Source organism: Micropterus salmoides, unplaced genomic scaffold, assembly GCF_014851395.1.
Source record: "Micropterus salmoides isolate LMB-PRFRI ecotype aquatic unplaced genomic scaffold, ASM1485139v1 Ms_hic_scaffold_11, whole genome shotgun sequence".
NCBI classification, from domain to species: Eukaryota; Metazoa; Chordata; class Actinopteri; order Centrarchiformes; family Centrarchidae; genus Micropterus; species Micropterus salmoides.
In genome coordinates this window covers 7603384-7617272 of record NW_024040152.1, presented here as the reverse complement: position 1 = coordinate 7617272, position 13889 = coordinate 7603384, and the positions used below count along the sequence as shown (strand labels likewise).

At 40.8% G+C, this 13889-nt stretch overlaps 1 protein-coding gene across 2 annotated transcripts; it reads left to right on the top strand.

The window, feature by feature from the left end:
• The first annotated feature begins 720 nt into the window (after positions 1-720).
• On the top strand, positions 721-13720 carry brd2b (bromodomain containing 2b). Of its 2 annotated transcripts, none has more exons than XM_038710654.1 (12): positions 721-854; positions 4867-5155; positions 5415-5552; positions 6442-6583; positions 6926-7089; positions 7370-7867; positions 8173-8301; positions 8453-8698; positions 8777-9030; positions 9179-9495; positions 10854-10979; positions 11946-13720. In XM_038710654.1, the coding sequence occupies exons 1-12, from the start codon at positions 823-825 to the stop codon at positions 12074-12076; spliced, it is 2466 nt and encodes an 821-aa protein (XP_038566582.1). In that variant the 5' UTR covers positions 721-822; the 3' UTR covers positions 12077-13720. The 2 variants fall into 2 exon arrangements, with proteins under 2 accessions (XP_038566582.1, XP_038566581.1); XM_038710653.1 differs by having other exon boundaries at positions 10851-10979.
• Positions 13721-13889: the final 169 nt, after the last annotated feature.

Below are 13889 nucleotides of genomic sequence, written 5' to 3'. Positions count from 1 at the left end.
TACTTTTTTGATTATTCTTTTTAAAAACTGAACGTTACTTGGCAGAAATAAATATCACCCCTTTAAACATTGTGTCTGATAACTGGGTGTGACTGCAGTTAGTTAATTAGTTATACTTTGTCAAATCACAGAATTAACCACTGACTTTCCTAAATGAATGATTCTCAATGCTTTCTGGGTAGAAAACACTTGTGTGTATCAGGCTCTTTAGGATCAGCATATTGCATGAAAAGCATGTTCAGCCCACTCACTGCTCACACATACTCCTGGCTAGAATCATTGCCAGTAATCCAAATGCCCATATAAATACTAACATTTACCACCTAGGTAGGCTAATAACTGGGTTTCATAAGACAGAGAAGACCAGAATCAACTAGGCTACCCATACTGCAGAGAAACACGTCATATCATCATGCCCTGCAGACAGAAGGACATTCGTCTGTAAAGTCGTAATTGTGAAAACTTTAAAGCGAAAATCTAAAAACTGAAGCTAAATCCAGCACAGTGCTACTATTGCGTTCAAGTTTAAAACATGACAGAACATGATGTACCGACTATTAAGTGTACACAAAAACACCGACCTGGAAGTGTGGGCGTGTGTGTTTTGTTTTACAGACGCCTGGTGATAGCCAATAAGAGCGCAGAATCACAACCCACGTGACAGGAAATACGCGGTACTGCCACGTGGTAGGTTTATATAGGGTCAAGCGGAAGCGGGTAGGCGCCATTTCATTGCGGAGTTGCTCAGTGGTCTTCCAGCGCAAGTGCAGCGTGAACAGTGGTGGAAAAATTGGATTGTAATAACACTCCGCCTTCAGCCCGATGGAAGCGGCCGTCAACCTGCCTCACGACAGGTAAAGTCCATAGGGATGCTTATCGTTACCTACTTGCACTGAGTAAATTTGATCGGCCTTGTTGTGTCAACAAAGGTGGACTAACGTTAAATGTCATCATATATCGTTAGCTACGTTACTGTGACCGTTAGCCTCCCAATAATACACTAACGTTAACGTTAGCTTGTCAGCGAACGGTTGCCTTGGCTTGAGACACGGCTTTAGCTAGCTTTTTACATCAGATAATGTCATCGTGACTTGCATAACTTCTAGTATATTGCAACTACATGTATAAGTTAGGCTCGCCTTTCCTTTTATATAATTTCTTAGCTTTATAGCATCAGTTTTGAGCTGGCACAAAGAAGGCAGATGACAGCTGCAGCCCCACCGTCTGCTCCCCGCCGGCTTTCTGTCAGTCGGGTCATTCATCGCTCTCAGACACTCTGCTAACGCTAATCTCGCAGCCTAGGTGACAATCACAAAAGACAGCATCAGGTAATAAAATATCCTGTACAATGTGATCTTCACACGCAACATTTGCTAATCAAAAAGGTGTCATCCCTAAATGAACCGTTAGAGATGTCAGGTATTGTTGCAGTGCGGTGACGCTTAGCTAGCACTCTGTTAACTTACTTATAAACGTCTGTATGCTGTGGCAAAATAACTGAGATCGACTGACAGCTCAGTAGTTTTACCTTTCCTACAGCAGCAAGGGTAAATAAAGAATTCGTGCTTTTGCTTTCTTTGACAGAAAACCGCTTTCTGTCTTTCGTTTTCTGTCATTGTGAGGTAGTGTTTACAAACAGTGAGGGCGGGGCGTCCAAACCACGCGATCACCAGCTGTTGGAATGAAAATCTAAAAGTCTGACTTTTCTTTTCATTGTTTTGAGTAAATGGTGAAGACAGTTTCTTGGTTCTGCTGTGCGTGTACTAACGCCTTTCAGTAGAAGCAGAATTAAATGCAGATTGAAGCAGCAAAGCCACACCAAGCAGAATCAGAAACATCATCTTTGTTTGCCAGGTGTGTGCACACATAGGAAGAATGTGACTGGATTATGCATGCTTACTTATATAATCAAAAATCAGACATAGACTATAGTATGCAGAAAACACCTTAAACAATGTATGTAACCAAAACAACAACATTGTAGACCACACATTAGTCAAATAGAGCTGTACTAGTGTTTACTAGTTAATAATAAAACAGTAGATCCTACAATGAAGACACAAGATTATTTTAGTATCACAGTTATGCTCATATGATGTGACTTAATAGATTGCATTTTAGTGTAAGTTTGTTAATGACTTTATATTAAATTAGACATAATGTAGATATTCATAATTCCATAGAGGACAGCAATCAAGCATTGTGTGTGTCAAATTTTTGCAAGAGCCTTTTTTAATCAGCATACAAATCTGTGCTTCAAAAGTTAAACAAAATCATGTTTTGGCAGATTTGCTGTAACACACTCATTCTGAACAGTAAGCAAACATTACCTTTCCTCTGCGAGGAGCTGAGATTTGTCCCTCCCTCATGATGGCTGTTTTGTGCTTCGGCTTTGGTGCATAACTGCAGTGATCAAGAGTTAGGTAAAAAAGATCACCAAACATTTCAAGTCACTTGAACCTATTATTTCAATTAATTCACAATTACATGACTTGATTAATACCGTATTCCAAAACACTAAAACAAACGGTGCTCAGATATGTTTGATGGGAAGTTTATATTGTATTCAGGACACAGTGGCTGATGTTTTTCCTCAGTGCTAATGTGCTTCAGTTGTTGTTGTTGTTTGTGTTGCTGGGATTCTGACTGATGTAGAAAATAAGCTCACGGGATTTGCCAGAGTTTGTGTGTCAGTGGGGCAGGTGTGTGTCTTGAACCCTGGGGTAAGATTTAACTTCTTCTAAATCTGGTTCATGTGCTTTGCTTAGAGGGAAGTGAAAAAGGGATGATGGAGCTTGAAGTGCCATGATGTCTATATTTGAGTACATTGTCTGAGAGACTTCTCGGGTCTATATGCACACCACAAAGCTTGTTCAATCATGTTTTTATCAACTTAGAAATATAGCAAAAATTCGATCTATGTTAACTTTTAAGGACACCGAGACCATTTTACACGCCTTCATCTCATCACGCCTGGATTACTGCAACAGCCTTTTTCACTTGTTTAAACCAAAAATCTATTGATCGACTCCAGACTGTCCAGAACTCAGCTGCCAGGCTTTTAACCAGAACAAGAAATATGACCACATCACCCCTATTTTAGCTTCATTACACTGGCTCCCAGTATGTTTTAGAATTGACTTTAAAATTTTATTGATCACTTTTAAAGCTCTTCATGGCCTCTCGCCTTGTTATATTTCTGACCTTTTAGTCCCATACGCACCAGCACGTACCTTGAGATCCTCGGGCAGAGGTCTGCTGTCTGTTCCAGAGTCTCGACTGAAAACTAAAGGGGACAGAGCGTTTGCTGTCAGGGCCCCGAGGCTCTGGAACAGCCTGCTCGAGGAAATCAGGTCGGCTGAGTCAGTGAACTCTTTTAAGTCCCTTCTTAAAACATACTTTTATAGGAGAGCCTTTCCCGAACTTATTTGACTTTATTTTATCCCTTTTATTTTATTCAATTTTACTTATTTTATATTTATTTTAAATGTGTATTTTAGTCTTTTCAATGTTTTCTTGCTTTTATCTTGTATTGTTTTGTTTTTTGGGGTATTATTGTCTTTACACTTGTTAAAGCACTTTGTAACTTGTTTTTGAAAAGTGCTCTACAAATAAAGATTAATATTATTATTATTATTTAAGACATGGTCTGTGTAGTTTATTGAACCACAGCCAAGACTGAAGATGCCTGTAAATTGTAGAGCATTGTAAGATCTGCAACGTCTTTCAATGTTCTCTGCATTTAAACCAATTCTTAATAGTAACTGTAGGAGTAGTGGGCAGCTGTATTGCTCAGAATTTGGGACCACAGTCAAGGGCATTGGCATGAGTTTTCATGCCATTCATTCCCTTTGTAATAGGTGGAAACCAGAGCTCTGAGTTTTGGCCATTTGCTGTGTGCAAGGTTACTACTATTTTGTTTTGGTTGTGCATCCTTGCAATTTACAAAAATAAACAAAAGAAAAGTTGCTGTAATATTCAGTGTACAATAATAAAACTCATTCAGCATAGTGAGTGTCAGACATTCAATTGAACTTCCAATTTCAGGCTTGGAATTAGTGCTAAATCAGTACGAGCTGAAAGTTAGCACAAAAGCTGCGTCCTATATTTATGTGGAGTTAAATGTGATTTTAGGGCCTTACTGTAAGTGAATGTTTGCTTTTTTAGCTGGTGAGGATCCATGCGATGGTGGTTCCCATGACTTTGCTAAAAGTAGCAGCCTTTTGATAGAATCCTAGTTCCCTAGATGACCGTTGGCTGACCGGGAGTTTCACTGGTTGTGGGTGACGTGAATGAAGCGTGTATAGGCTGCACTTTTTGACATGAGCAGATTTCCCATGAGTGCATGCGTGCATTGTGGTGGGAAGCAAATCGATGAATTGATGGCTGCATCAATGGAGTTGCAAAGGTCATACAGCACAGTCAACTTAGAAGTGCCAGTTCCTTCACTAGTGAGCATCTCTCTTGCTTTCTCTCCCAGTTCAGTTCAGTTCAGTGTGCTTTATTGGCATAATTGTTTCATTTAAACAATTTGCAGCAAAAATCAAAAAGTTTACATTTTATTATGACAAGAATTAAAGCAATCAAGGCCATTCAATTTAGCAATTATGAACAAAAATAGCAAATACAGGTAGAACATAAGCTTCTGTCTTTCTCTCTCTGTGGACCTTGCTTGTCTTTCTATTCACACACAGAGAGTTTACTGGTCCCCTTTTTTAATAAATCTTTTATATAGTTTACAGAAGTGAGGGAAAAGGTAACATTTCTGGTCCTGCAATTATTCTTTATCATTCCATCAGACTCTCTTTTTTTTTTTTTTTTTTTTTTTCTTCCTTCTCGATCCTCATACTGTCTCTTACTCTTCAGCTCTCTGGTCGGGTTGTCCAGTGGTGGGATGGATCAACACAGCAGTTCGGGCAAACGCATTCGCAAGCCCTCCTTGCTGTACGAGGACTTTGAGAGCCCATCTCTGCCGCACACGATGCCCCAGGGACCCCCTGTCCCACCGCAACCCCCAGTGAAGGATCCCAGCCGGCCAGGCCGCATGACCAACCAGCTGCAATTTCTCCAGAGGACGCTTATGAAGTCTCTATGGAGGCATCACTTTGCCTGGCCTTTCCATGAGCCTGTGGATGCCTACAGGCTTAACCTGCCAGTGGGTTCAACAAAGAGTCTTTCACTTTCTACTTTCACTTTAGTTTTGCTGAGTTCTATTTATGTTTCTGTAAGTCATGGGGATGCCTAGGCTCAGATGGTAAAGTAAAACCCCCCCAACTAGATTAAGACTAAGACTAAGACTAAATTCTGTTATTTTGCAATGTTGAACTTGCTCCACAAGTTAAAAAAACAAGTATATTTTTTCCATAAAATCTCTGTGTGTCTCATTCTTAAGTCTGTAACTCTGCCCATTTCAGGATTACCACAAAATTATCAAACAGCCCATGGACATGGGGACCATCAAAAAACGTCTGGAGAACAACTTCTACCGGAGTGCAAGTGAGTGCATACAGGACTTCAACACAATGTTCACCAACTGCTACATCTACAACAAGGTAGGTTAAAAGGTAAAAAACAGATCTTTATCCATTGTGTGTTTGTCCCTTTTTCATTTATTTCTTAATCTTACCTTTATAAGATGACCCAACTCAACTGATTACATTTAATATCAAGTGGACCTTCCTCACAGTAGAGATAACACAGGGTTATATAATAAAGCTCTAGGCAGTTGGCTAGATGTCCAAATACCCAAACATACCCTAGTTTGTTGTTTTAAGTGACCTAACAAAACCATTATTTAATATTGAAGATTCAGGTGTAGGTCCAGGACTTTTCTTTTCATTTTAAACCTTTTCTGTTTCATGAGAAAAAAGGCCTATCTAACACTTTGCAAACAGAAACTTGTCTGGGATACTTCTTACCCCTATCCAATGCACAGACATGTGCTGACCTGTATATATTTTCATGTGCTATAGCATAAAGTGAGGCAAGTTGGAAAATGAAAATGTCAAGTTGACATGAAAACAAACGACTACGGCCTCCAACTGTTGAGAAACAAGGTGCTGCCTCTGGAAAATGCAGTGTAGCTCCTTTACGAAAGAATTATTACAAATCAAAAAACTGCTCTAGAGATGTAAACATCACAACGTTGGTTGTACATCACATATGCTTACAATGACCATGCAACAGTGATTTAAAAAAATTTTTTTTTTAGAATACATGTCCCACTTAGCATTTGTGTGTATAAAATTAAGTCTCTTGGCCAAGGATGTCTTAAGTGGTAGTTGTAGAGGATCCCAAAAACATTGATTCTGTCTTAGAATCACCATCAGTTTCATCCATTTATTGCTATTTTCACTTTTGTTATTAATATAATTCATTTTTTTACCACCTGGCTTCTTTGTGGTTTGCTAATGTGTTTTTATAAATGGTTTTCTTGGCTAGCCGACTGACGACATTGTGCTGATGGCCCAGTCTGTAGAGAAGATCTTTCTCCAGAAGGTGGCCCAGATGCCCCAGGAGGAAATTGAGCTGCCTCCACCCGCTCCTAGAAGCAAGAACAGCAGGGGAAGAGGTCGCAAATCTGGTGACTTTGTGACAAAGTCTTGCAGAATTTTAGTTGTTTTTATATAGTTGTTTTTGTTTATTTATAATGGAGTCACTGGGAAGTTTTGTTATAAATGCACAAATTGGACACGTCCAGTCTTGTAAATGCATCTGGCATTGACATTTTCTGTGGAAAATAATTACAGCTCAGCATTTATACAAAATGTCTTCCTGTTGTAGAAATGTATTATGTAAAAGTAGCATTCATGATGCTCGTAAAAAAGCCATGCATGTCTCCAGTGATCATAGAAACATTCAGACATAACTTTCGTTAACAGTAGCTGAGTTCTATTCCTAAAGTTGAATATACTGTATCTCTCAGCATCGAGGGCTCAGCAGGTGCCAGCGGTGTCCCAGTCTGCCTACTCCCCTTCTTCCTCAGACACCGGGGAGTCCATGCTGGCCAACTCTCCGCAGACGGTGCTGACTAAAAGCCTGCCTCCGGCCAACATCATGGGCCTACCTCCTACACAGCCCACAACTAAGGTGTGTACTTACTTTGAAGTGGCTCTACGCTAAAGTGGTTGTCTGTTACTGCACGAGCAAGACCAGTAAGTGAGGGTTTAGCTTACTCTACACATGTTCTACAAAAACATAAATGTCTGGGGTATGGTTGCTAATACATGTACGTATCTTAAAAGGCAAAAGTATTACACCAGTACTTTTTGTTGTAAGAAAACATGTGTTGAACCGTAAGCATTATAAGGATTGGAATAAATAAATAAATATTGTTTTCATAGTGACTTCTAACCTTTTTTATTTCTAGAAAAAAGGTGTCAAACGTAAGGCAGACACCACCACCCCCTCCACCATGGGCTTGACAGTGGGCATGTCAGGAGCAACACACATGGTAGGCTTAGGGAAAGGAGGCCACGGGGGACAAGTCCATGACACCTCCATGCACTCCATCTCATCCATGGGCGGTATGAGCTTGGAGACCCCACCTGGGATGGGCTTGGTCAGGAGCCCTGGAGGTCCCGTTCTGCTCCAGCCAATGATGGCAGGCACTGGACGCAGAGTGGGCAGCGGACGCCCCATTAAACCCCCCAAGAAGGACTTGCCTGATTCTGTCCAGTCTCAGCCCTCGAGGAAGGGCAAACTAAGCCCTCAGCTGAGGTACTGCAGTGGGCTGCTGAAGGACATGTTATCAAAGAAGCATGCTGCGTACGCCTGGCCTTTCTACACACCGGTGGATGCAGCAGCACTGGGACTTCATGACTATCATGATATCATTAAGTGTCCCATGGACCTCAGCACCATCAAGGTGACTTCTCATCTGCTTTTAACTCTGGGAAAGTGCAATAGACTATAAATATAGCTTCTGCTGCATTACTGATTAGATAGTAAAGTTATGTTGTTTCAGATCTCTTAATGTTAGACTGTCCCTTTTTAAAATGTAACACACTGTGATGACGAACACAGAAGCAAGCAATGGGGCTGAAAATCTGTAAGAAATTGCAAACCGTCTATTATTAAGAAATATTTATAAAAAAAAACCCTGATGCAGTTTGAGAAAACATTCTGTCTGGTTGAAGCACTAAAATTGTCCTTTCCTGACGTCTTCATCAGAGGAAGATGGACTGTCGTGAATACAGGGACGCTCAACAGTTTGCCAGCGATGTCAGACTCATGTTCTCCAACTGCTACAAGTACAATCCACCTGACCATGATGTTGTGGGCATGGCACGGAAGCTGCAGGTGAGCCTAGCTGTCTTGTTCTACTTTTCAAATAATTGGACTGAAATAAAAGTGCAGCAGACTGTGAGGTGACAGTTAATTGTTTGTTTTTTACTCCCTTCTCCCTTTCTTACTCTTTTGATTTGTTTTTTTGTTTTTTTTTGTGCCCCAGGATGTGTTTGAGTTCCGTTTTGCCAAGATGCCAGATGAACCACATATGGATCACACAGCCATGTCAATCAGTGGCCATCCAACATCCTCGTCCTCCTCTTCTTCCTCCTCCTCGTCCTCATCTTCCTCCACCTCCGAGAGCGAGCCGAGCAGTGAGAGTGAAGAGAGTGAGAGCAGCCCCAACTCGGACAGCGAGGAAGAGCGAGCACATCGCTTGGCCGAGTTACAGGACCAGGTGTGCACACAAGTAAGTTAACAGTTCATTTCTCTTTTATTACGACAGATTTCATGTGAAAACGATTTTTATAACTGTAATTTCTAACAGCTCAGAGCCATGCACGAGCAACTAGCTGCCCTCTCCCAAGGCCCCATCATCAAGCCCAAGAAGAAGAAGGAGAAGAAGGACAAAAAGGAGAAGAAGAAAAAGAAGAAGCTGGAGAAGCGAAGTCGAGGTGGCAGAAGCAGAGCTGGCTCTGAGGAATGGAAAATGCCTGGCAAGATACTGAAAAGCAAGTCTGCTAGAGCTGGTGGCTCCCAGCCCAAGAAAGCCCAGGGGAAGAAGAGTAACAAGAACAGCAAGTTAGTAGTAATAATAATTACCAAATGATCTGATCTTCACATCAGTGTGGAGTTTTTAAACCTTTACAATATTACCTATTTAGAATATCAAGCAACTGATATTAATGAGCTTTTGTCCTGACTGTATCACTTCCTCTTGTTTCCGCAGGACCACAAAGAAGCCGTTCTACCCCCCAGTGGCCCCTACCATGCTGCCGCACTACGACTCCGAGGAAGAGGAGGAGATTGTGCCCATGTCATACGATGAGAAGCGTCAGTTGAGCCTCGACATCAACAAGCTGCCGGGGGAGAAGCTGGGTCGCGTGGTCCACATCATTCAGTCCAGGGAGCCTTCACTGAGGGACACCAACCCCGAGGAGATTGAGATTGACTTTGAAACACTAAAGCCATCGACACTGAAAGAGCTGGAGCGCTACGTCATGACCTGTCTGAGGAAGAAGCCCCGTAAGCCCTACGCTGAGCAAGGTAAATTAAACATCTGCCAAGCAAACGCCAGCATGTTTTGGTGTAATATTGTCTTGTATGTAGCTTTGCACTTGTTGAAAAGTTAATACCATTAACACTAAGTTAACAGCACAGTTAATCAATATCCAGCATGTGATGCAGCTGTGTCTTAGGCCAATTTTGGGACAAACAATGCAACTCAAAGCAGCTTTGTAAGGCATTGCAGTAAACCAGTTTGTACATTTCAAATGAGTCAATGATGATCGACACTTGATTTCTGTGGTGTGTGTCAGCTACACGTTGGTAAACACAGAGCCCATACCTGTCAACCTTTAGCCAATATACTTAATATTTTGTATTTATGTATATTTTATATGTACAATGCACATTGATCACTCTTAATATACCAGTGTTCACTAAAAGGGTCATTTTTGACTGTTAGCCAGATGTTGAATTATCCATTAAAACAAACATGAAGAAGTGCACATGAGAAGGCAGACAAGAACATAAAGCAGCAATGCAAGCAATGATACAAAACAAAAACATGTTAAGCAGACAATCAGGCAAACTGTTAAAACATTCCAACATTTCATCAGAGAGATCATGGGTAGAACCATCAAGACAGAAATATCAGAAGGACGAGGGGCACAATCTGACGCAAACAGACAGGAAGCCAAGAAAATGAGAACGACTATGTATTAGAGCAGATCTGGTGGCTTTTTAACCAAGTCATATGCAAAGGATCAGATCTATATTTTGATACCAAATTTAGATTTTCCCGTGACTGGATTTACTAAAGAAATAAAAACGTTACCATGCTATTGCACCAAATTGACAGGCATGTCATGTTGTGTTCTCAGCCAGTTAACACACTTGACTTTGATACTGTACAGTCATGTTTTATTTATCTCTCACCCTCCGTGTGTCTCAATGACTGAAGGCCTAGTTTTCCTCCTGACTAAAAGCTGCTGGATCAGCTCCTTAAGGTCAATACAGTGATGTGGAAAGTTGATGATGAATTTGCTTTAGTTAGTATGTACAGTAAGACAGACCTGACTCTTCCTATCTTGATGTTTGTTTCCAACATTAATGACAAATTCTCCAGTTAAATTTCAGAGTCTAGTCTGCTACTCAGGAAGCCAAGCTGCAGAACGAAGTAACAGCTCTTTTGCTCTGAGCTAAATAGAACTGAGGGTGAGCACAGTGGGTCAGTGGGGTATCACACAATTACATCCCATTACTTGCATCTGATTGAATTTAGTCCACACTACCTCCACAATCCCCTAGGAAAAAGCCCTGATGTCCAAGACATAGGTCACTGCGTGACCATGTGGTAACCCGGGTCGGTAACAAATTTGTCATCTTTTCATGTGCAGCAGCAAAGAAAGGCAGCGTTGGCAAGTCTAAAGAGGAGCTGACTCTGGAGAAGAGGAGGGAGCTGGAGAGGAGGCTGCAAGATGTCAGTGGGCAACTCAATTCTGTCAAGAAACCTGCTAAACCTAAAGGTGAGCTCACACATCCCCATTCACTATGTGCATGGTATCTCATGCACAACACATGCACCTCAGAATCGGGTTTGTTGACCAAGGAATGTGCACCGTATAATGGATATTTGCAATGTGCAGAGAAAGTCCCAAGAAATGTGCTTTAATGTAACTCACTAGGCACTTTCACACTGCCGTATTTTACCGGGATTGTTACGCTAATATGCTGGCTCGCTGCGCTGTATGACGATTTGATCCGCCTATGAGCCGGGAATGTTGGTTGTAACAGAGGCGGAGCAACGGTTTTGTTTTGTCCTCAGCCTGGCGTCAACTTTCACTGGAAGTGTCTCAGGATTGACTTGTTATTTATTTAGCATTTTTGTGCTTCTACTACCTTCTTCACAGCTCTCTCTGACCCCGTTTCGTTCCGTCGTCTTCAGGCTGCATATCCCACAGGTAGCATCAGAGCGCTTTGCCTGCCTGATTTTGCTGACATGTTTAGATTTTGTTGATTTGGTAATCAGTGCTTGCTTTTTTTGCTTCTACTATGATTAAGTAGGCTACGTAGTTAAACGGTTAAGTAGTCTAAATTTTCTGTCTGTTTTAACAGTGTTTATTGTTGTTTTACAATCTGGCGTCTGCACAGGGTATTTTATTTTGAAAATTGACCGGACTAGCTCCGGCAGATGCGTCGCAGGCGGACTCAATGCAGGTAACCCAGAAAGCCGGATCGCTACGTGAAAGCACACACAGTTGTGGGATTACGCCTCAATATTTAGTTCGATATAAATGAGCAAATGCGACATATTGGCGGACATTCTTTCTGCGTTTATTACGGGATCTCTTTGTGAAAGTGGCTACTGAGTCAGACCTTTGTTATTGCTATTTATATATAAACTACTTCTTCATTGTTGTTTGTCTTTCATAAAACATTCTCTTACTTTTTCATCTGTACCCGGTGTGTCCATAAAACTCTTCTCTCCTCAGTTGAGAAGCCCAGTGCTGTAGAGACTCACACCCAGCCCACACGCCTCAGTGGCAGCAGCTCCAGCTCCGATTCCTCTTCCTCGTCCTCCTCCTCCTCGTCCTCAGACACCAGTGATTCAGACTCTGGTTGAGATCCTTAGCACTGGCTAAGAGAGAATACACGAGTAACTCAGGGACTTGGGCTGGCCCAGGACACAACACACCCTGAAACAGTAGTGGGCTGAGATATTGGATACCATGGTGAAAAACAATCCAAGGGGACTTAAACGTTTTGAATGTGGGACTGTGGGATGTGAAATAACGTCTCTCTGGATAATCATAGAACCCAAACACTAAATGCCTTTGTTTCCCCTTCCTCCCCTTTGTAAATACTTGTACAAATTTATGTTTCTTTTATAAAGAAGAATTTTATGGTGATCCCCCAAAGAGGGAAGCGGAGTAATAAAGAAGGACGTGGAAAGACAGACCTAACTCCAGATCTGCTTTGGCTGGCCTTACGCTGTGTCGTCTGTGGTGAGGGAATGGAGGAGTGTTTATTTATTTGTTTTCTTCACCCACATTTCCTCAGATGGAAATACTGGAATTTGAACCAGCAACCTTTGGTTACAAGCCTTGCTTTTCTAACATCTGGCCTTCTACCACGCTTCATTTTAGATCAACCCCTAGACTCAGCCTTAATTATCTGGATTGTTAAGAGTTATATTATTTGGAAAAAATACAATATTGTTAAGGAGCTGCAAGATTATTTCTCATGTTCAGGTCTAAGAGCTGTTGAGCAGTAAATAAAAACAGTCATATCTGCCAATTCTGGTCACAATTTTCAGTTGGTTACAGCTCTAGTTCTGGATCATTTCTCTTTTATGTTTACACACATTGCAGTTAAATCTCAGTTTGACATTGAGCTTTATGCTGCAGTCTGTTTTACAGCCTGTACTAATTGTTTATTGATAACAAAGTGACTTCATGCAGTAGGTCTGTATTGAAATGGCATAACATACTGTAATGACAAAGTTTGCAATTAAGTAACACTCATTCAGTTTGTATTGATTTTGATGGCTGCACTATTCTCCTATATGCCCACCAGCCAATTTAAGACAGGCTAGTCTTATAAATATGACACTAATTGAAGTACTGTCTTCAGTATTTTGAAATCCGTTCTTGCTGTTCAGCTTTGACGTTCTCAACATCATCAAATTGAACTGAAGTGTGCATCTATTTCTGAAGAGCTGAATGTTCTGACTATAGTGCAGGTTTCTAATTTCCACATTAATCTGAAGTCTTGCATTACTTGTTTTTGAAAACATCTGTAGCACTTAAAAACAGTGAATGTTCCTTAAAGAAATCTTTTGGCTGCTCGGCACTTACTGGAACAAATTATGTTGACTGAAAAAACTGAATTTGAATAACACTACAAGTAAATAAAGACTAAAGATAATCTTAGACATAAAGAGACAAAGTCCTTTATAGTCATGCATAGTTGAAGCTGTTGTTGAATGTTCAGTGAAAGAATATATTCTTGTATATACTTAAACTGTATTTGCTGTTGCACAAACTATTGTATTTCTGCTGTTCAGTCTGTTTTTTAGTTACCTTGTTTTTTTTTTTGTTTTTTTTTACATGCTGTTATTTCTCATTCCAGTTAACTGTCTTTGTTGTTATCTGAAGAGCGTTCACATGAGCATTGCTGCCTCTGGTCAAGCAGGTTATTGCCTCTCAGAAGCATATCTTTCATTTGGCAAGTGTGTTTATTAAAGTATTCTCTTGTGTAGAAAGAGTTTTGTCTGTCTGTGGGAGTTTATTTTAATTTTTTTATTGATTAGCAATTAGACACAGTTTTTTGTGTTGTTTTAGGTCCTTTATCAGGCACAATGCCTAACATTGTGTGGTTGTAGTTTCTAAAAGGTGAAGATTTGTTTACTTTTTAACTCTAATTTCATTACTTTA